The sequence below is a fragment of the Mus caroli genome, unplaced genomic scaffold (genome assembly GCF_978045245.1).
Source record: "Mus caroli unplaced genomic scaffold, Mus_caroli_1 scaffold_9, whole genome shotgun sequence".
Lineage (NCBI taxonomy): Eukaryota > Metazoa > Chordata > Mammalia > Rodentia > Muridae > Mus > Mus caroli.
In genome coordinates this window covers 39,960,148-39,981,109 of record NW_028227264.1, presented here as the reverse complement: position 1 = coordinate 39,981,109, position 20,962 = coordinate 39,960,148, and the positions used below count along the sequence as shown (strand labels likewise).

The 20,962-nt window shown below is 45.2% G+C and overlaps 1 protein-coding gene across 1 annotated transcript in view; it reads left to right on the top strand.

Moving 5' to 3' along the window:
* Positions 1 to 20,962, top strand: part of LOC110303781 (uncharacterized) — a 158,430-nt gene that overhangs the window by 19,558 nt on the left and 117,910 nt on the right. Inside the window, exons 9-11 of the mRNA XM_085843328.1 lie at positions 4,317 to 4,469; positions 10,629 to 10,730; positions 15,707 to 15,868. Coding sequence (XP_085699454.1) covers positions 4,317 to 4,469; positions 10,629 to 10,730; positions 15,707 to 15,868 — 417 coding nt within the window. The remainder of the gene's footprint in view (positions 1 to 4,316; positions 4,470 to 10,628; positions 10,731 to 15,706; positions 15,869 to 20,962) is intronic.

Sequence of the window (20,962 nt, the reverse complement as noted above, 5' to 3'; positions counted from 1 at the left end):
CTCAAATCTAACCTGGGTGGATTTGAATGACCTCGAGGTGGGAAGTTGCTACTTTGTCTCCCCATCCCCACCACCCGTGGCTCCCTGGCCCCGCCCCCTGCCAGTGCTGGGGGCGGAGCTTACTTGATAGCACACTGACCATGAAGATCCACTTGGATTTGTTTTCGTTCCAACATCATTTACACGACTGTGCTTTTGGTCTGTAACCCACGTGCCTTAAGCCCACAGACCCAGCACGATCTCATTCCTCTGGATTTTTGGAAAATCGTGTATAGCTTTTGCCTCCCCCCTCCTCCTCTTCCTTCGCCTCCTCCTCCTCCTGATAGGATTTTATGTAGCTCAGTGTTCTAGTTATAATGGTCCTACTATTGCTGTGATGAAACACCAAGACTAAAAGCCACTTGGATGGACAGGAAAGAGTTTATTTGGCTCACATTTCATATCACAGTCCACTGAGGGAAGCCAAGGCAGGAACTCAAACAGAGCAGGAGCCTGGAGGCAGGAGCTGATGGAGGGTGCTGCTTACTGGCTTGTCCTCATGCCTTGCTCAGCCTGCTTTCTTATAGTACCCAGGACCACGCACCCTCACTGTAAGCAAGGCTGCAGTGAAATATTGAGCTAGACCACTCCATGGGTAGACGGAATGGTTTACTGGGGATTAAGCCATCAATGCAGTCTCTGGGGGCGGGGTGCAGAGAGAATGGCAAGCTGGTCGCCTTGCCAAGTTTTTAAGGCGATAGGTAGCAGCCCAGGGGTGGGGGTGAGGGTGGGGCTGGGGGGCAGTGTGAGCCAGATCAGTCTAGAAGCTAGCATGGGAGAAGCTAGCATGGGAACTTTGATCTGCTACAGGCTTGCTTGAGTTAATCAGGAACTAGATGCTTCATTGCCAGTGGTAGTTGGCTGTAGGAGGCAGATGATGGACAAGCTGAAATGTGCTTCATAAGATTCCCGAGCAATGGTGAGCGCAGGTACCAGTCCTCCCGTCTGCAGTCAGAGTCATCCTGAGCTGAGCCCAGACTGTTGTTAGGACATTGTCAGCAGGATTGCATTTTGGGGGCCTTCTTTAGACCTAATAATCACTAGTTAGGAAAATGCCCAGCAGACTTGCCTACAGCCAGATATCTTAGGGAGGCATGTTCTCAACTGAGGCTCCCTCTTCACTGATGGCTAGCTTGTGTCTAGCCAGCAAACCCCAGGCTGGTTACAAAACTCATGGCAAGAGTTCCTAGCTTTGGCTTTCTTAGAGCGATGCTGTGAGGAGTGTTAGTTGTGCTCCCAAGATGGATAGTCGCAGTCCAGTGTGTGTGTGTGTGTGTGTGTGTGTGTGTGAGTGTGAGTATGTGTGTGGTGAGAGAGAGTGTGTGTGTGTGTGTGTGTGCCTGAGTATGTGTGTGTGTGTGTGTGTGTGTGAGAGACAGAGTGTGTGTGTGTGTGTGTGTGAGTATGTGTGTGGTGAGAGAGAGAGAGAGAGTGTGTGTGTGTGTGTGTGTGTGCCTGAGTATGTGTGTGTGTGTGAGAGACAGAGTGTGTGTGCGTGTGTGTGTGAGAGACAGAGTGTGTGTGTGTGTGTGTGTGTGTGAGAGAGAGAGAGAGAGACAGAGTGTGTGTGTGTGTGTGAGAGAGAGAGAGAGTGTGTGTGTGTGTGGTGAGAGAGTGTGTGTGTGTGTGTGTGTGGTGAGAGAGAGAGTGTGTGTGTGTGTGTGTGTGAGTATGTGTGTGGTGAGAGAGAGAGAGTGTGTGTGTGCCTGAGTATGTGTGTGTGTGTGAGAGACAGTGTGTGTGTGTGAGAGAGACAGTGTGTGGGTGTGTGTGAGTATGTGTGTGGTGAGAGAGAGAGTGTGTGTGTGTGCCTGAGTATGTGTGTGTGTGTGAGAGACAGTGTGTGTGTGTGAGAGAGACAGTGTGTGTGTGTGTGTGTGTGTGTGAGTATGTGTGTGGTGAGAGAGAGAGTGTGTGTGTGTGCCTGAGTATGTGTGTGTGCGTGAGAGACAGTGTGTGTGTGCGTGTGTGAGAGACAGAGTGTGTGTGTGTGTGTGTGTGTGAGAGAGAGAGAGAGAGAGAGAGAGAGAGAGAGAGAGAGAGAGAGTATGTGTATATGTGTGTGTGTGTTGGGCTTTTTTTTTTTTTTGGTGCTTTAATGCCCAAGGTCAGGGTCAGCCAACTGCAACCTGAAGCCCACCACCTGTTCTTCCAAAATAAAGTTCTGTTGGGAGCCAGCTGTCTTGGTCCATCCCTGCTCCTGAAACGACATGCCACAAACTGAGTGGCTGCACCAAGAGCTTCTTACTGCTTTGATGGCTGAGACATGGGGAAGGCTTTCTGCCTCACAGATGTTACCTTTGTGTATGCCTTCCTTAGTAGAGGGCAAAGGCCTCTCAAGGCCTAATCCTACCCCAGTCCCTTCATCAGGGGAGGTGGGGTTAGGACTGCTCACAGTAAGTTTGTGAAAACCCAAATCTGCAGATGCCAGCCTACCCGTGCCTGTGTATGTGTTCTTGGTGGCTGCTTTTACACCCCAGTGGCAAACCTGAAGAGTCATGGTTTGCAGACACTGAAATATTAAGTGTCTGGCTCCTTAAGGACGATTTTGCTGCCCAGCCCTAGAATAGCATCTCTCTCAGCATCCTGCCTTGATGCCCATGTCCACGCATCCATGTGTCCACGGCTCTGGTGTTTACATGTCACACATAGCTGTGGAATGCTTGAAATGTAGTTAGTGCAAGAGAGACACTAAATCTTCACATTGATTTAGTTTTAACTAGCTCATACTGAGATGTTGGATAACCTTTTTTTCATCGTTGTGTAACTGTCCCAGTGCACTGTAGTTGAGCACAGTGGATGAGAAAGGAGCTGGCAGTTGGAAGTTAGCCACATAGCCTCTGCTGGAAGGAGTGAGAAGGGAAGGAGGCAGGTCCTTAGGTTCAGTGGTAGCATCTGAGCTCTTAGTAGCAGTATCCTGGGCAGGCTGCAGAGAGCAGGATTTATTGAACACTCAGAGCTCTAGTTTACCATGTGGTCAGAAAAACTGAATACTTTCCCAGTTTACTTCTTGTTTATATTTAGAGTCCAACCCAAAACATAGACAAGTGTGCATGGTAATGTATTTCCGATCTTTGGCACAGACACTCAGCAGAGATGAGGCACGCTGCCATCATGATGAGTGAGAGCCTGGGCCACACAGAGGTGTCCATGTCAAGTACTGTCACAACAAAGGCCTCTTCACACATCCCTTTCCCTCCAGGGCTATTTCAAGGACACTCGATCAGTAAGGGCTGCAGAGATGCTCTGCAGTTAAGAGTTCTGGCTTCTCTTCTAAACTTAAATTTGATTTCCAGCAGCCAGGGGCATGGCAGTTCACAACCATTTCTAACTCTAGTCCCAGGGAATCTGACACCTTCTTCTGGCCTCTAAACACAAATGGTACATAGTCATAACACAGGCAAGATGCACACACACACACACACACACACAGGGCGGGGGGAGAGAGAGAGAATGAAAGAATAAGTTAGTGGCTGTTTTTTGAGATCCAAGACAATTTCCCTTGAGGCTCCACTTCTTTCCTCCTCTTCATCTTCCTCCTCCTTTTTTGTTTGTATGTGTGTACATACATATGTGTGGTGAGCATGCATTTGTGTGAAGAGCAGGCCTGGGCATGTGTGTGAAGACCAGAAGAGGAAGTTGGTATCCTGATCTCTCACTCCCTGTGTTATTCCCTCAGACAGGCTCTCCCACTGAACTTGGAGCTGGGCTGGTGGCCAGTAAGACTCGGTGACCCTCCTACTTCTAAACCCAGTAGTGATGTTGTTACATCACTGGTTTTTTTTACATAGGTGTTTAGATCCAAACCCTCCTCCTCACCCTCTTCACCTCCTCCTCTTCCTCCTCACCCTGCTCCTCCTCTTCCTCCTCTGCCTCACTTCTCCCTACTTCTCTTTCTTCTCTCCCTTATCCCTCCCCTCCTCTTCCTTCTCTCCTTTATCCCTCCCCTCCTTCTCCCTGCCTTTCTCCTTTTATTTTTATTAGAATTTAAGAGGAAAATCCCAGAGCAGACAATCTATAAATCTCAGCAGATGCCCAAGAAGGAAGATAGAGCAAAGAAAGAAAAAGCCATAATGTTGAATTAGGCACAGAGGTGAGCTGTGTGGTAGGCAAGCACCCAGCTGGCCGGGGAGGAGAGCTTTAGCGAGCCAGTGCAGCCCAAAGTGTTAGGCAAAGCATGAGAGAAGAAAAGGAAAGTCCTGCTTCTCTGAGCACTTTGGAGAAGCAGGCACCTCCTGAAGTGCAGCAGCTGTCTGTCTCTTCTCCATCCTCTTTAGGTTTCTCAAAACTTCCAAAGCATCTTCATGGAGCAACAAAGGATGTGGACGTTCCCAGACTATGAGGCTGGGAGAGGTAATGTGCAGAGTCCGACCATGTCAGGACCCACGACTACCCTGAGAAAGAGAGCCGACTGGATTCCCTTTGTGAAGGTAAGGAGGCTGCCGTGGACAGTCACCTACCGGTGAGGCCAGCAATGCCAAAACAAAGCCTTTCCTCCCACTGAACAGGCACGCTGTCAGTACCAGGGCTCTCCTTAGTGCCCTGAGCAAACTGTCCTGCAGGACCTATGTGCCATGCTACCTGTCCTCAGCAGAGACCACTACAAACTGAGTCCTTTCTGTTCTCCTCCTGCCTTAGCTCTTTGTTGAAGGTAGCTCACTACCATCTGAGCTGGAAGTTCCCCCAACACCTGACACCCACTCTGTAGATCTGAATTTATTTCTTTTTTCATTTACTTTTTTTTTTAGATGTTTACTATACAAGGCAGAATTTTTATATAGCCCAGGCTGGCCTTGTTCACTATACTATGGAACCAAGGATTGCCTTCAGCTCTGACTGTCCTGTCTCAGTTTCTTTAGTGCTGGGGTTACAGATGTTACCACTATGCTTAGCTAAAGCTCCCTCCAATACAACACACACACACACAAACACACACACACTTGTGCACACACACACACACAAACACACACACTTGTGCACACACACACAAAAGGGGCACTCATTTTGAGCGTCCATAAGGAAGAATATTTTGTCTTGTTCTGCCTTGTCTGGGAATGCGGCCAGCGTCCCCAACTCTGTGCCTGTCTATGAATGACCATGATTGACAATGGACTCACAAATACATTTTAATGAGTAGGTAGAACTGAAAATATAGAATCTATGTGTGAGAAAGTTTGATTGTAATATGAAGGAAAGGAGTCTCTTTTTAAAGAATTGTGTGTGTGTGTGTGTGTGTGTGTGTGTGTGTGTGTGTGTGTGTGTGTATCACAAGCCTGCAGGTACCACTGTGGTCCAGAAGAGGCATCAGATCTTCTGGAATTTGAGCTATAAGCAGTTATGAGCTGTCCGATGTGTGTGCTGGGAATGAAACTCCGAAAGGAAAGTCTGGTACAATTTGTTGCTGTTGTTTATTCAAGCTGCTTTGGCAAAGTTCAGTGAAGTGTGTAGCTAATAAGCAAAGTAACTTTGCTTTTTACATTTCTGGAAGCTAAGCAGGTCTGCCTGCTAGCATGGTTGGAATCTCCCAAAGACACTCTTTCAGGGTACAGACTGCTGGACGTTTGCCACTTCCTTAGGTGGCAGGAGAGACACACAGCAGCCCCAGGCCTCTTATGAGAGGCAAATTCTCTAGGGTTCTACCTTTATGAACATATCCCCTCCAAAGTCTCACAGCATCATGTTGTTGCAGGGTGGGTTTCAACATTAATCTTAGAAAGACACGGTCCATCCTGAACAGTGAGCTGGAAGGAAGAAAAGAAGAGAGGAGACGAGGGGAGGGGAGGGGAGGGTAAAAGAAGAGAAAAGAAAACAGGGAGAGAGAGAGAGAGAGAGAGAGAGAGAGAGAGAGAGAGAGAGAGAGAGAGAGAGAGAGAGAGAGAGAGCTCAAAGATTATTCTCTACCTGGGCTTCAACTCAGGCAGTCAGTGTAGGTGGCACAGACCCTCTGTCTTAGAGCTAACCTCCAAGCATAGATATTAAGGAGGTACATGGGCGGAACAGTCAAGAGCATCCAGCCTTTTGACACTAACACATGGCATTGTCACCTGCAGAGTTTGTGCTTGGGAATTGTACAATTGCATTTTTAAAAAAATTTGGTTTTGAGGAAGTTTAGCATTTTGTGTGTGGCTGCATTCATAGCTATTCTTGGCCACAGGTGTACACAGAAAGCTGAGCATATCTATTTGGGCTGAGATATGAATTTGAGAATTATCACCTTGATGATGTAATGTAATTTGTAGCCATAGCATTAAGTTTAGAGACACAGTTTCTCTTCTTTCTTTCTTTCTTTCTTTCTTTCTTTCTTTCTTTCTTTCTTTCTTTCTTTCTTTCTTCTCTCTCTCTCTCTCTCTCTCTCTCTCTCTCTCTCTCTCTCTTTCCTTTTTTCCTCAGAAACAATGGTAACTCAATCTCTGGGCACAACAATTAAAACCTATTTTTTTTTAAGATTTATTTATTTATTTCATGTATGTGGGTACACTGTCACTGTCTTCAGACACACCAGAGGACAGCTTTGGATACCCATTTCAGATGGTTGTGAGCCACCATGTGGTTGCTGAGAATTGAACTCAGGACCTCTGGGAGAGCAGTCAGTGCTCTTAACTGCTGAGTCTTCTTTCCAGCCCTTAAAACCTAATCTTGGGCTGGAGAGTTGTCTCAGTGGTTAAGAGCACTGACTGCTCTTCCAGAGGTCCTGAGTTCAAATCCCAGCGACCACATGGTGGCTCACAACCATCCGTAATGAGATCTGACACCCTCTTCTGGTGCATCTGAAGACAGCTACAGTGTACTTAGATATAATAATAAATAAATCTTTAAAAAGAAAATTTAAAATCCTAATCTTATAAGCCTTATTTGAATCTGATTTCTCCGGTGGCGAATTCTTGTGGATTCACCATGATACCAGGAAACTCTAGCAGCTACATCTTACCCCTCTGCTGTCCTGTTCCAAAAGGGACTAACTCTCTCCTGCTTCCTCTCGTCCTCCTTCCAACCCGGAAGTCCCGCCTACTCTCCCAGTGACTGGCTCCTTTATTCATTAGGTGATTGGTTCACAAGAACAGCACCAGGCCCGTCCACAACACTTCCCCCTTTCTGTTCAAATAAAAAACAAAACCTTTCTCTCAAATATAAACAACTATTACCATTTTGTAATTTATAAAGTATAAGATAAACCTAATACCCAGTCCATCATTTATGCCATTAGGATCAAACATTGTCATCTATCCAAAATTAAAAGACTTAGGATTCTATCTTGACTTATGTCCTGGCTTTAGATTGTATGCTATCTGAAAACCATCCTCTCAAATCTATTCTCTCAAAGTAAATAGCCTGGGTTGACTATGAGACTATAAGTAGTTTTTCAACCCCATCAGAAATCCGAGAATGACCAGCATTAACTGAAAATATATAGGAAGCCTAACACCACTTCCAGAATTGAGACAAATTGTAGAGACAGCTGCCTGCCTATACAGCCCCTGTAAGTCAGGAAGATGGAGCATGTTTTCAGCCTTCTGGCCCAGGATCATCTGACAGACCTTAGATATACAGAAATATTAAGGACTGCCCTGTTTTATCCCAGCAGATCTAAGCTGTATTAACCTGTAAATTGTGTCCTTTCAAGAACAGTACAGGTCTGCAGGAAAGACTGACAATTTTCTGCCCAGTGGCTACCTAGCTACAATGTATCACCTCACCTGGAGGTAAGATGCTCAGTTGCTTCTTTGAATCCACGAATGGGAAGCTGTTAGGAGCAGATTTGTCTCAACAACAAGTGAAAAAATAACATTAAATATCACATTCTGTGGATTTCTTACATTTTTGAAAATCAACTATCTACATAAAGTAATCTGGACTGTTCTCCCGTTAACTACTCTCAGCTATTTCTAATTAAAATGTCTGAAAATACCCTAACAATAAACTCAGAGCCATGAATTTGCTATTTGGCCCTTAACTCACAGGCTTAATCATCTCAGATCAGTTTATAATAACAGTTACAGGAGGACTGGGTCTAAGCTCTGTACTTTTAAATTTTTTGTGTCAATAGAAGAAATTTATACCAATGAAAACCTTGATTTTGCATCAAAATTCTGTACTAAAATAAGCAACTATGACTTCAACTTAGTAACAATTAAAAAGATTTCTACAAAATGAGATTATGGCTATTCAATCAATTCTAGCTATTCCTCCCTATTCCAGTTATGACCATTTCTATATTCTCTAGAAAGACAATCTATAATAGCCCCCCTCCAGCCCCAAAGCCCAGGGAACTGGGGCGACGACTCTTCATAACTTCATCAAGCTGAATATGGGCCTTGAGATATTTTTAAGGGAGTGGGAGGGTAGGGAAAATAGAGTTGGTTGGCCTTAAGAAGGCCACACCCATGATTTAGTCTCTGATGTCTGTGTCTTGACTGGATCTGGCTGAAAGTCCAAGACATCCAAAGTTCAAGTGGAGACTCACCAAAGCTATATATTCTGTAATATACAAATCTCAAAACAATTTTTAGTATCATCAAGCTAACTTTTATGTTTGATTCTCTGGAATCTAGTTCTCAGGGGGTCTCCCTCTATCAAATCTGATCCATATAACTCTGGAAGGTGTAAACACCTTAATCACCTTTTCCAAAAACACAAAGACAAAACCTTTCCCCCAAATCAGCACAGCCTTGAGCCAGTAATTAGAAAATGCTTTATTTAGACCTGTCTCGCAGAGGAATAATATAACCACAAAACTCAACATCACACCCATTTTGAAAATCAAAATAATCTAAAACAAATAAAGTAAACTAAGATACTGTATGTGCCTATACTAGGCCTTTCCTATCTTGCCAAGCAGGAAAAGACACTCAAGATTTCCATGGAGCCCACATTAGCAGAATATGAGCTCCCTGTGGCTGGTTAAACAATCTATACCATCTTTCTGTTTGGCTCTCTGCCCAGAGCCACAGGCATATTTTATTAATACCTGTATAATATCTGTCTGTTGAACTCTCTACCTGGAGCCACAGACATAGATAATTAATACCTGTTCAAAGCAGGCAATGATTATCATTGCACTCTCTACTCTGGAGTCAGTGACTAATATTCCCTATCCTAGTACAAATTAAAACAATCCAATTAAACTAAAATATTGCATGTATCTATACTTAGGTCTTTCCTATGTTGCCAATAAAACCCAGTATTCCCATGGAGCCCACGTTAGACAGAATATGAGTATCCTGCAAGGCAAGTAAAGCAATTTTATACCAGCTTATGGTTCGGCTCTCTGCCTAGAGCAGCCAGCCAACCTGTTATACCATCTATCTGTTTGGCTCTCTGTCTGGAGCCACAGGCATATTTTATTAATACCTGTTCATTGCCCTCTCTACATGAAGTTAGTGACTAATTTTCCCTGTCCTAGTTCTGAGCCCATGTGAAATTCCCTATGCAATTCAGACAAAATCTGTATATAAATCTATCCCAAAAGCAAATAATCCCAATTTTATAAAATCAATCTCTGCCCTAAGAAGTAGACAACTTCCATTCTACAGCTCTCTGACTCAGAGCAGCCTGCATTCCCCACAGTAGGGGACCTCAGAGCCTGCTTTCTGTGTTTCAATTCCCCCTCCCCCGTGCTTGAGTTGACGTGACTGGTCTTAGAGCTATCCAGCTACTCACTTTAAAAAAAAAAAAAAAAAAAAAAAGAAGAAAAGAAATAAAATGAAACTCTGTAACTCTCAGGCTAATAATCTTAAATTTCTTGCCCAACATGTTGGTTTATCACCTGTTACAGGAAATATTAAAAAAATGAATCCACATATTCCTGCCCTAGTGCCAGCAACTCTCAGCCTCTTTGGGATGGCCGGCAACGTACTAGGGGGCAATGGCCGACCTGTTTTTATCTTGTAGAGACTCTGACCCAGAGCTCCACAATCTCTCCACCCAGTTCCACAGTTCCCTCTGGCAGGTCATTACGATGCCAGCCCCATGCTTCAGATCCCCCATGGCCGTTGTGGTGCGCATCTGGCAAACCAACGCTTTGCCGCCATACCTTTCTCTCTTGAACCCAGACGAGCCACCACGTGAAGGAAAGTACAACACAAACTCAGTTCAGAAGCAATGGTAACTCAATCTCTGGGTGCAACAATTAAAACCTAATCTTGTAAGCCTTATTAAATCTGATTCTTCCGGTGGCGAATCCTTGTGGATCCGCCATGATGCCAGGAAACTCTAGCAGCTACATCTTACCCCTCTGCTGACCCATTCCAAAAGCCAGTTTCTTAATAGGAAAGTGAGGTTTTAACTGTAAAGTTTTCAGCACTCTGTGACGACTTTTCCCTTCGGCTTTGTCAGTTTGGTGGATCCTGTGTTGGTGGTACTAGGCTCTGTTCTGCTCCATATAGTCCAGATGGAACTCGAATTTGGCACAGGCCAAGTGCCAACAGAAACTGCTGGCCCCTTCCACAGCTCAGTGACTGGTGCAGACCCTTCCCAAGGCCTCACATGCTCCAGCGGACCTTCAAGTCGGGACAGGAGATCCACCTCGGCAGGTCCTCAGATCTTCCTCAGTGTGGCTTTTGTTGAGACCCGTGAACTTATTCATCCATTAGGTCAAGCCAAAATGTGATCCTTGGCAGAAGAAGATGTTGACCAGACTCAAAGAACGGAAGAGAATAGATGAGCTAATGCACCTCCAGTCACAGTTTTTGAAGGTAAGAAAACAGACATATTCTGTTGTGGGCAAGAGGCTTGCTAAATGACATCCTCAAAAAATATCAGATGTTTTTTTCTCTTTAAAAAAATAAAAGCAAGCAAGCAAACAACAACTGATTAGCATGGGTTCACTATGAAGACTTTATTTTTTAGCCTTTTTTTTTATACATTTTTAAAAATTCGATTTTAACTGCATAGAGAGTTTCAGGCCAGTCAGGGTGACATAAAATCCTGTCTTTTCAAAAAACAAACAAACAAACAAAAAAACTGTCAAAAAGAGCTGGGCCTTTGCTTCAGTGCTGAGCTGTATGTGGTACTGATCCCTCGACTTGAACTTCCTCATCTCTGAAATTCCTGGGTGCAAATTCCCAGGAAATTTACTGTCTTAGCTACTTTAAGAACTGAGTTCATTATCAATAAACATGTTCACATTGTTGGGCAGTGGGTCTCTAGGACATTCTTACCTTGCAGCCCATACTGATTCACTGCCTGTATTGGCTAGTTTTGTGTCACCTTGACACAGCTGGAGTTATCACAGAGAAAGCTTCAGTTGAGGAAATGCCTCCATGAGATACAACTGTCAGGCATTTTCTCAATTAGTGATCAAGGGGGAAAGGCCCCTTGTGGGTGGGAACATCTCTGGGCTGGTAGTCTTGGTTCTATAAGAGAGCAGGCTGAGCAAGCCAGGCAAGGAAAGCTAGTAAGGAACATCCCTCCATGGCCTCTGCATCAGCTCCTGCTTCCTGACCTGCTTGAGTTCCAGTCCTGCATCCTTTGGTGATGAACAGCAGTATGGAAATGTAAGCTGAATAAACCCTTTCTTCCCCAACTTGCTTCTTGGTCATGATGTTTGTGCAGGAATAGAAACCCTGACTAAGACAAATTGATACCAGCAGAGTGGGGTACTCCTGTGACAACCTGACCATGTTTTGGGGAGGACTGTGGAACTTTGGGCCAGAAGATCCATTCGGTATTAAGAGCTCTGTCGAATGTTGTGAATGAGCTTGGAAGATAATGTTGAGAACAGTGCAGAAGATGGAGGTCTGGTTTGTGAAATTTCAGAGGGAAGATTAAAGACTCTTTTCAGGGCCATTGCTATTTTTGATTGTGAAGATTCTGTGGTTCTGGTTAGCTGGGGCTGAAGAATCAGCTGTGATTAACAAGATACCAGAACTACTAAAGCAAAAACTTGGCATTACTGGGACTATTGATGCTGGTTAGCTGGAGCTAAGAAATTAGCGGTGATTAAGAAGAGACCAGCATCATTGAGGTGACATCTTCTGGAAAGTGTTTTCTGAAAGCACAAAGAGGCTGTGTTCCAGAGATAGCCAAGGTTGTACTCCTGCTGCAGTGGGACTTGGTAATATGTAAGGGTCACCGAGGTGGTACTGGTTTTGAAGGCATGAAGGGGTCACGAAGAGCAGCTGAGGCTTGATACTGTTAGAGGCCATGGAAGGCCATTGGTGAAGGTGCAGCCGCAGTTGCAATTGAAGGCCCAGGACTGAAGGGGTCATGCAGTGTTTTGGAGATGCCAGTACCATGAGATGACCACCAAGAGCAGCAGCAGCAGTGGAGTACAGGTATCTGGAGCCTAGAGGACTATGCGTATTCTACAAAGGTCATGAATGGAGAAGTGACCTAAGCCCTTGGAGAAGCCCAGAAGATTGTGAGTTGGATCCCAGACATTGGAAGGTTGGACATTGATTTTTGCTTTTGATTGTGGCTGTGCCCTGATATTTTCCCTCTTGAAGGAAGAAACTATTTTAGTGGACCCCACAGTTAAGAGACTTTTAATTGTAAAAAGACTTTGGACTTTTAAAAGAGATGGATATTTTAAAGAGATTGAATTTTTAAGAATATGTAAAGACTGTGGGACATTTAAAGTTATTTAGACCTTGGGGATGAATAAGAATGTAAGGGTTGAGGCTTACTAGTGATGTGTTTGTGTGTCAAGTTGACAAGGGGTCAATTGTATTGGCTAGTTTTGTGTCACCTTGACACAGCTGGAGTTATCACAGAGAAAGCTTCAGTTGAGGAAATGCCTCCATGAGATACAACTGTCAGGCATTTTCTCAATTAGTGATCAAGGGGGAAAGGCCCCTTGTGGGTGGGAACATCTCTGGGCTGGTAGTCTTGGTTCTATAAGAGAGCAGGCTGAGCAAGCCAGGCAAGGAAAGCTAGTAAGGAACATCCCTCCATGGCCTCTGCATCAGCTCCTGCTTCCTGACCTGCTTGAGTTCCAGTCCTGCATCCTTTGGTGATGAACAGCAGTATGGAAATGTAAGCTGAATAAACCCTTTCTTCCCCAACTTGCTTCTTGGTCATGATGTTTGTGCAGGAATAGAAACCCTGACTAAGACACTGCCTGAATTGAACATTTCCCCAGCATCCCCTTCCCCCCACCACCACCCCCCTTCCCCGCTCTCTGAACAACTCCCCTAGTTCCTCTTCTGAGGAACTTGACTCTTTAGAAACCTCATATGAGCCTACTCAGGCAACACTTAACCTTTTCATGACTGGCCTACTCCAGTCAGCACAATGTCTTGTAGGGTATCCATCTATATTGGAACATTTGTCAGAAGTGTCCTCTCTTTCAAGGCTGAATAGTAATCCCCTGTAAGTATTTACTAAGGTCTGTTCATCCACCTGTTGGTACAGCTCATGGGATTCTGTTACAAATGAACACAGGGTTGAAAATACCTGGCGTCTTGTCTTCAATTCTTTTGGGTGTATATCCAGAAGTGAAACAGCCGAGACACACATTAAGTCTCATGTTTATTGTTGCAAACAGCAGTAGGCAGGCATTCCAGTTTTGCCACACCCTCACCTACAATGGCTGTTCTACATTTCCTTCAGTAGTGTCCTCCTAATGGCTGCATTCCTCAGGTGACGTTTTGTTTATTTCCATATGCTTCTTGGCTGTTTGTACACATGCAGCCTACCATCCATAATCATATTTAGAATGTGTCTGTTCAAGTCTTTTGCCTTGATTTTAAATTTTATTCAGTAATTTATGTTATGTTGTTAGATTGCAGAAGCTCTTTATATATTGCATTTCCTTTATCAGATGTATGACTAGAAAGTGTTTCTCCTGTCTGTAGTCTCCTTTCTCAAAACTGAACAGTACAGAAATAACCAGCCCAGGGGCTGGAGAGGGGTGCACCACTTAAAGCACTTAGTGCTTTTGCAATGGGCCTGAGATTGTTTCCCAGTCCTTATATGATGGCTCACAACCATCTATAATTCCAGTTCCAGGGGATCTGACGCCTCTTCGACCTTCAGGGGCACCAGATACATATGTAGTACACATATATAAATGCAGGTAAAACACTCAAACATGTTAAATAAAATAAATCTAAAAATAAATTTTTTGTTTTGTTTTTCGAGACAGGGTTTCTCTGTGTAGCCCTAGCTGTCCTGGAACTCACTTTGTAGACCAGACTGGTCTCGAACTCAGAAATCCACCTGCCTCTGCCTCCCAGAGTGCCAGGATCAAAGGCGTGCGCCACCATGCCCGGCTTAAAGATAAAATTTTTAACTCAGAAAAAATTTGCCAAATCCAGTCTTATGAAGCTTCTTCTAAGAGTTTTATATTTTCAGGGCTTAACTTTTTGTCTGTAATTCATTTGCAGTTAATTTCTGCATGCAAGAATAACATTTCACTGTTCTGCATTTGACTATTTGGTTTTTCCCGCATCATCATTGCAGACCATAACTTTTCCTACTTGGTTGGTCTTGGTGTTTACCTCTGAGCTCCATCGACCTGTAGCATGTCCTTATGCCAATGACACATTATTTTGATGACTATTCATCTGAAATACTTTCTGAACTCAGGGAATGTGAGTCCCCCAGCCTTTTTCCCTCTTTTAAATTATCTGGTTCTTAGAGAGTTCTTTGAGATTCCATGTGACTTTTTTTTCCGCAATTTTTTAAAAAAGATTTATTTATTTATTATATGTAAGTACACAGTAGCTATCCTCAGATACTCCAGAAGAGGGCATTAGGTTTCGTTACGGATGGTTGTGAGCCACCGTGTGGTTGCTGGGATTTGAACTCGGGACCTTCGGAAGAGTAGTCGGTGCTCTTAACCACTGAGCTATCTCGCCAGCCTCTCCATGTGACTTTTATGATGATTTTTCCACCTAAACTCACAACACCTGCTCTGTTCCATGTGGAAAAGTCAGGGAAATGGATTCACGTCTGTGTCCTTAGGAAGCACAGGCTGCCTCACGCCATCCTGCTGCCACCTTCTTCATCTCCTGAAGCTTCCTAACAGAGGACAGGTTTGCACCAAGAGCTGATGGGGGGAGGTGGGGTTCTCTTTTCACTGGTGTAACACTTGAGAGGATGCTATCTGAATTTTAAATATGCTGGGGGCACATCCATCTGAATTTACATGGTGTCAAATGGATGAATGTATTTAGGTAACCATAATGTTTGAGTTTAATTAATCTTTAACATGGGGTCTATATCCTATGTCCTAGTCTGGCCTCAAACTTACTTATGTAGCTAAGGAAGACCTTAGATTCTGATCCTCTGTCATCTACCCCTAAAGTACTGGGATTGCAGGTATGTACCACCCACGGCAGGCACATATGGCTCTGGAGAGAGAACCTGTAATTCCATGCCAGCCAGGCAAGCACTCACACAGGCTGTATCCTCAGCCTGGATGTTTTTAATAGAATGATGTCCCACTCAAGGCTCTTTCCAGATTCCTGTTGAAGAGAAGGGATCCAGGGGCCAGTGAAGAGGCTCTTGCTGCTAAGTCTGACAACTTGGGTTTGATTCCCTAGATACACACGATGGAAGGAATAACCTGTCTCAAAAATCACTCGCTGACCTGCACATCTATGCTGTGCCACCCACTCACCTACACTCACACACAATACACACACAAAAAAATTAAGTTTACAAAAAGAGATAAGCCGCCTTCTTGTGTCTACTTACCTAATCTCCTCTCCTTGTTCTATTTAAGATTTCTGACCCCGTGAGAGTCATGCAAGTTCTCCAGGACCATGCTGCAAAGACAGTGCCTATGGCTCCGAATCACCCATCTCTCCCACCTGCTCAGCCTCCGCATCCGCGCAACTATGACCAAGTCTGGAAGAATATATATAGCAACCCCAAACTCTACCAGGTAGGACAGGAACACACAGTCCATTTGCCTTTGGCTCCCTTTGGCCCCATGTGTCACCTTCAGCAATTCACCCTCTGCATCAAAGCTCTATTATCTGTGCAGCTTAATTACCATGATAGTTAATAATAATAATAATAATAATAAATGTATAATACTTATATGATAATTCAGAATAAATAAGAATAAGAGAGCAGCAGTGCTACTCAGAGAGAGGAACCTACAGATGTGTACTGTATTGCTCTCGTTCTTCCAGCCAAAGGCTTCCACAGATCCACATCAGCAACGCTGCGAGTCCCATGGTGACCAGAGCAGAGTGCCCAGCCAATGGAACACTATGTGCTGTTAGCAGTGGGAAACACCAAAAATAAGAAGAGATTTAACATAAATGGTAGAGCGAGATTATCATGAGGGTATCTCAGAGGAGATAGCATATGAGGGGGAGAGGAAGACTCATGTGAAAGACACTAAAGACAAACTGCCCTTTGGATGCAGTAGGAAAGGCAGGTTATGAATGCCATAAACTCTCGACTCAAGAGTGCTGCGTCCCATAAAGGGTGTGATATATGTAGAAGGGTGTTTTAGGGGAATTTGTGTGGCAGCAGCATGTGGGTTAGATTGAAGAAGGAAAAGATCAAATTCGGGAACCACTCAGAGGACTGTTGTCTGAGAGAGGCATAAAGCCAGTCAGACAGCTGTTGTGAAGAGAGGACATTTACAGCGTCAGCAGCCATTTGTCTTGACCTTGGTGCCCTTTGCTTTTGAAACTAGAATTTGCTATTATTTGTTCCTTAGCATGGGAAGACCCAACTATGCTCATAGTCTGAAAGGAAAAGATGGAAGAAGGGAAATGGGAGATAGGTGAACTGGGGAGTGAGGGGGGAGGGCATGACGAAGCAGGGCAGAGGAGTGGCCCTGAGAAAGGGAGTGTGGTGTCACCTCCCCTGATGTGAGTAAGAGGAGTTTGTGGGTGTAAAAGGTTAGGATGCAGGCACTTGGGACTGGGTCTTGCTGGGTGAAAGAGGTGAGTGTTTGTCTGCATTCTCACACAGAAGGTGAGAGGGCCTGTGAGGAGCTCTGTGGTGACCCTGCAAGACCATCAGAGAGAGCCACATGGCCAACAGGCCGGAGAGCTCCTTTCACACAATTCTGCTGCTCTAGCTTTCCCAATAGGACTTTTTAGAGTGACGAACAGTTGTAGAAAGCCAAAGGTATAGGGAAACTGAGAATACTGGGAAAGCCCTGGACGGCCAGCCCAGGCTGGAGGAAGTGGGACCTGAAGAAGGGTTCTAATGTGTTCTACTAGAGTGTCACACACACACACACACACACACTCTCTCTCTCTCTCTCTCTCTCCTTAGATTTAATCTGTTGAAACAGACCTTGAGAGTGCGCAATGAGAAATGAACTGACCACATAGGTCAGCAGTAGAAGTGACCACCTTGCCTCCCAGATTCCTTCACAGAGCGCCCAGCCATCACAACACTCTCTCCTCAGCTGGCATCTCACTGGTGCTGAGGGCTGCAGTTGCCATTTTGCACTGTGGTATATGTTACTGTCAAGAGGGCTGTATACCGCCGGGCAGTGGTGGTGCACATCTTTAATCCCAGCACCTGGGAGGCAGAGGCAGGCGGATCTCTGAGTTCGAGGTCAGCCTGATCTACAGAGTGAGTTCCAGGACAGCCAGGGCTACTCAGAGAAATCCTGTCTCAAAAAAACAAAACAAAACAAACAAACAAACAAAAAAGGACTGTATACCAGCAAAGGCACATTAAAAGTATCTGAGTCCTCTGCTTCCTCAGCCAGACTGACAGGACAGAGGGTGGGGGTGGGGCAGAAGCGACAGGGCACTCAGTGCTGGGTACTCAGTGCTGGGCACTCAGTGCTGGATACTCAATGCTAGGTATCTCTGAGCTTCTTGGGTGCTGGACAGAGGAGGGCAGAGCTCAGGGCACCTCTACCCCTGAAAGGATGCAATCCTTAGTTCATTATGGCACCACCTCAGAGGGAAACTGTTCACCCCACCCCTAAAGCTTTCTTTAAGGTTTCCACTTTGAATAAAATGGTTATTTAGTTACACTCAAGGCTTATAGAAAAGTTACTGCCACTCGTATATGTTACTAAGGTGCATCCAACCTGATGCTTACAGTAGGTGCAGGCAAACTGCCCACTCTGTCTGTCTCTGCTCCACCCTTCTCACCAGCTCCCCAATTTGAATTTAACTGTACCTGTCAGGTCTCATCTGGCCTTTTATACTTCCCCATCTCCCCCTCCTTATCATGACCTTGACAACTGTTGGAGTTCTGGACAGGAAAGGTGCACAGATTTTACATAGGTACTGTATTTTCATGTTTGTACAGCAAGCCTTGGCTGACTGAGCCATCTCCCTAGCCTCTCTGCTGTTCTTTTCAATACCATGCCATAGATCATGCTACTTTTCAAGTATGCTATAGGTCACGTGGCCACCCGTGAGTAGCTCTAGCCAAAAGTCTTCTTTTTTTAAACTTATTTATTTATTTATTTAATGTGAGTACACTGTTGCTGTCTTCAGACACTCCTGAAGAGGGTGTCAGATCTTGTTACGGATGGTTGTGAGCAACCATGTGGTTGCTGGGATTTGAACTCAGGACCTTCGGAAGAGCAGTCGGTGCTCTTAACCCCTGAGCCATCTCTTCAGCCCAGAAGTCTTCTTTTATTAAAAACCAGGCCTGGGATCTAGGAAGAGAATTCAGCTGATAAAATGCTTGACAAGGAAGCCTAAAGTCCAAGCTGGGCATGATGGAACCTCCTTGAAATCCCAGCACTAAGGAGGTAGAAACAGACAGATTGCTGGGACTTGCTGGTTAGTCAGTCTAGTCTAATCAGTGAGTGAGAGGTGCCACTGAGAGACCTTGTCTCCAAAATCAAGATGGACTGCTCCTGGAGAACACCATTCACACATGAACTCTAGCCTCTACATACACATGAACCAGCGCACACACACGCACACGCACACACACACACATGTGCACATGCATACATACCCTCATCCTTAAATCAGATATGATGGTGCATGCCTGTAATCCTAGTACAAGGGAACCAGAGACCAGAGAATCAAGAATTGGAGGTCAGCATGGGCTATATAATGAACTCCAGCCTAGGGTACATGGTGAAATCTTGTGTCAACAACAAAACAAAACCCCACAAAGAAATAAAACCAAACCTAGACCTACAGGCTCGGTGTGGGGCTCAGGAACGCTTGACTGACATCTTCTAGACCTGGGCTGAGTTCAAGCAGGGAACAGGGAAAGGAACAGGCTTGGTTTTCTTTTTTTTTTTTTTTTTTTTTTTTTTTAAGATTTATTTATTTATATGTAAGTACACTGTAGCTGTCTGTCTTCAGACACTCCAGAAGAGGGAGTCAGATCTCTCGTTACGGATGGTTGTGAGCCACCATGTGGTTGCTGGGATTTGAACTCCGGACCTTCGGAAGAGCAGTCAGGTGCTCTTACCCACTGAGCCATCTCACCAGCCCAAGGCTTGGTCTTCTTAAGTCTGTTATGTTAGGATAGACACAGAAGCCAAGTTTCCAGCATGGAAGATGCACTTCCTCCATCAGACACCAATAAGCATTCTGGCTCCCCTGTGCATACGACATGGGTTAGTTTACTTAGCAATGACGCCATTGCCATTTGGTTCAGTTTCTATTTGCCACTAAAACCAAAGGGCAACCTTCTTTTCCTAACATGATTCTAATTCTGTATTGACTCCAAGGTCTGGATTTGGGAAATGAGGAAGGACATCAAGTTTGCTTATTATTGTTACTTGGTGATGGTGTATGAGTAAGATAGCCCTGGGTCAGATGGGCCGTGGATTTCAATAGTCTTTGAAAAAGATAAAACCTATTTAGCTATATCCTGATCAGGACAAGGGAAGGGCCAGCCAGGCTGTGCAGCAGCTCTGGATGGCATGACGTGTTTGTCAGGTCAGTGTCCTTGCCACCTCCCTGAGAAAGCACACGTTGAATAGTCTTCTTCTGCTGGTGATGTGTAAGGAGCCAGTATGAACTGGAACCTCTTGCTGTGGTTCCTGGCAGGAAGCACCATGTCTAAGCTGCAGCACCAGTGAACAGAGGTAGAGCGTTTGCCTGTTCTCTGGCTCCACACCAGAGATGCCCACCTATCACGTCTCTACACTGACTCCAGAGATGGTTGGAGGCAGTTAGTCTGAGGCCCACCTGAGAGCCCCTGGGCAGCTCTGTCTGTCATGAAGTTTCAACAAGTGCAACTCTTGCGCACGCCCGACTGGCCAGGAAGAACGATGCTGCAACAGGATCCTTCCGCACACGTTTATTGGGAGAGCTTGATTGCAGAGGCAAAGTGACCCCAAGCCCAGAACTGGTGCTGCTTATATAGGCCTAGGAGAGGCGTTCTCTCTCATCTGATTGGTTAACTTGTCTTCATCTGATTGGTTAACTTTGGTTAATTCTCAAAACCTCATCTTGGCAAAAGAACCTTTACTGCCTATGTATGTGTGGTGGCCAGCAGTAGCCAACTGCCACTCTGCAACTGCCACTCTGTAACTGCCACTCTGTAACTGCCACTCTGCAACGGCTTCCCACATGCAACCACTATACCTGATGAGATCACATGGCCCGAAGTGGAGCCCTCGCTGTCTTCTCCTGTCCTAAAGGAGGGTGGAGAACTGGGTCTGGGAACCCACTTCTCTGGGATCGTCCCAGATGCTGTAACATGACTGTGACTGGCACTTTGACTCCCTCTTCCTGTGCCCTGCTCCATTAATCACAGGGCTACACTGACTAGTAGAGAAGGCTTGGAAGTATCAAGTTCATTTGTGTGGCCCAGTACAAGGATGGGTCGTCAGTTGCTGGAATTAAAGAGGAAAGCGGCTATTTGGAACACTCTGCGGATTCTGCTGTGAGGACTGCAGTCCCATGAAGCAGACACCAGACTAAGCACAACCCAGAAGGGTTTCCTCCTTAGCCTCTGCCACTGGGTCACCATGAATGAGTGTATTTTAGGAGAACGGGCTGTGTGTCTAGGGATCAAAGGGAGGGTAACTAGGATAGGCTGCTAACAGGGTCAAGGGCAGACCACA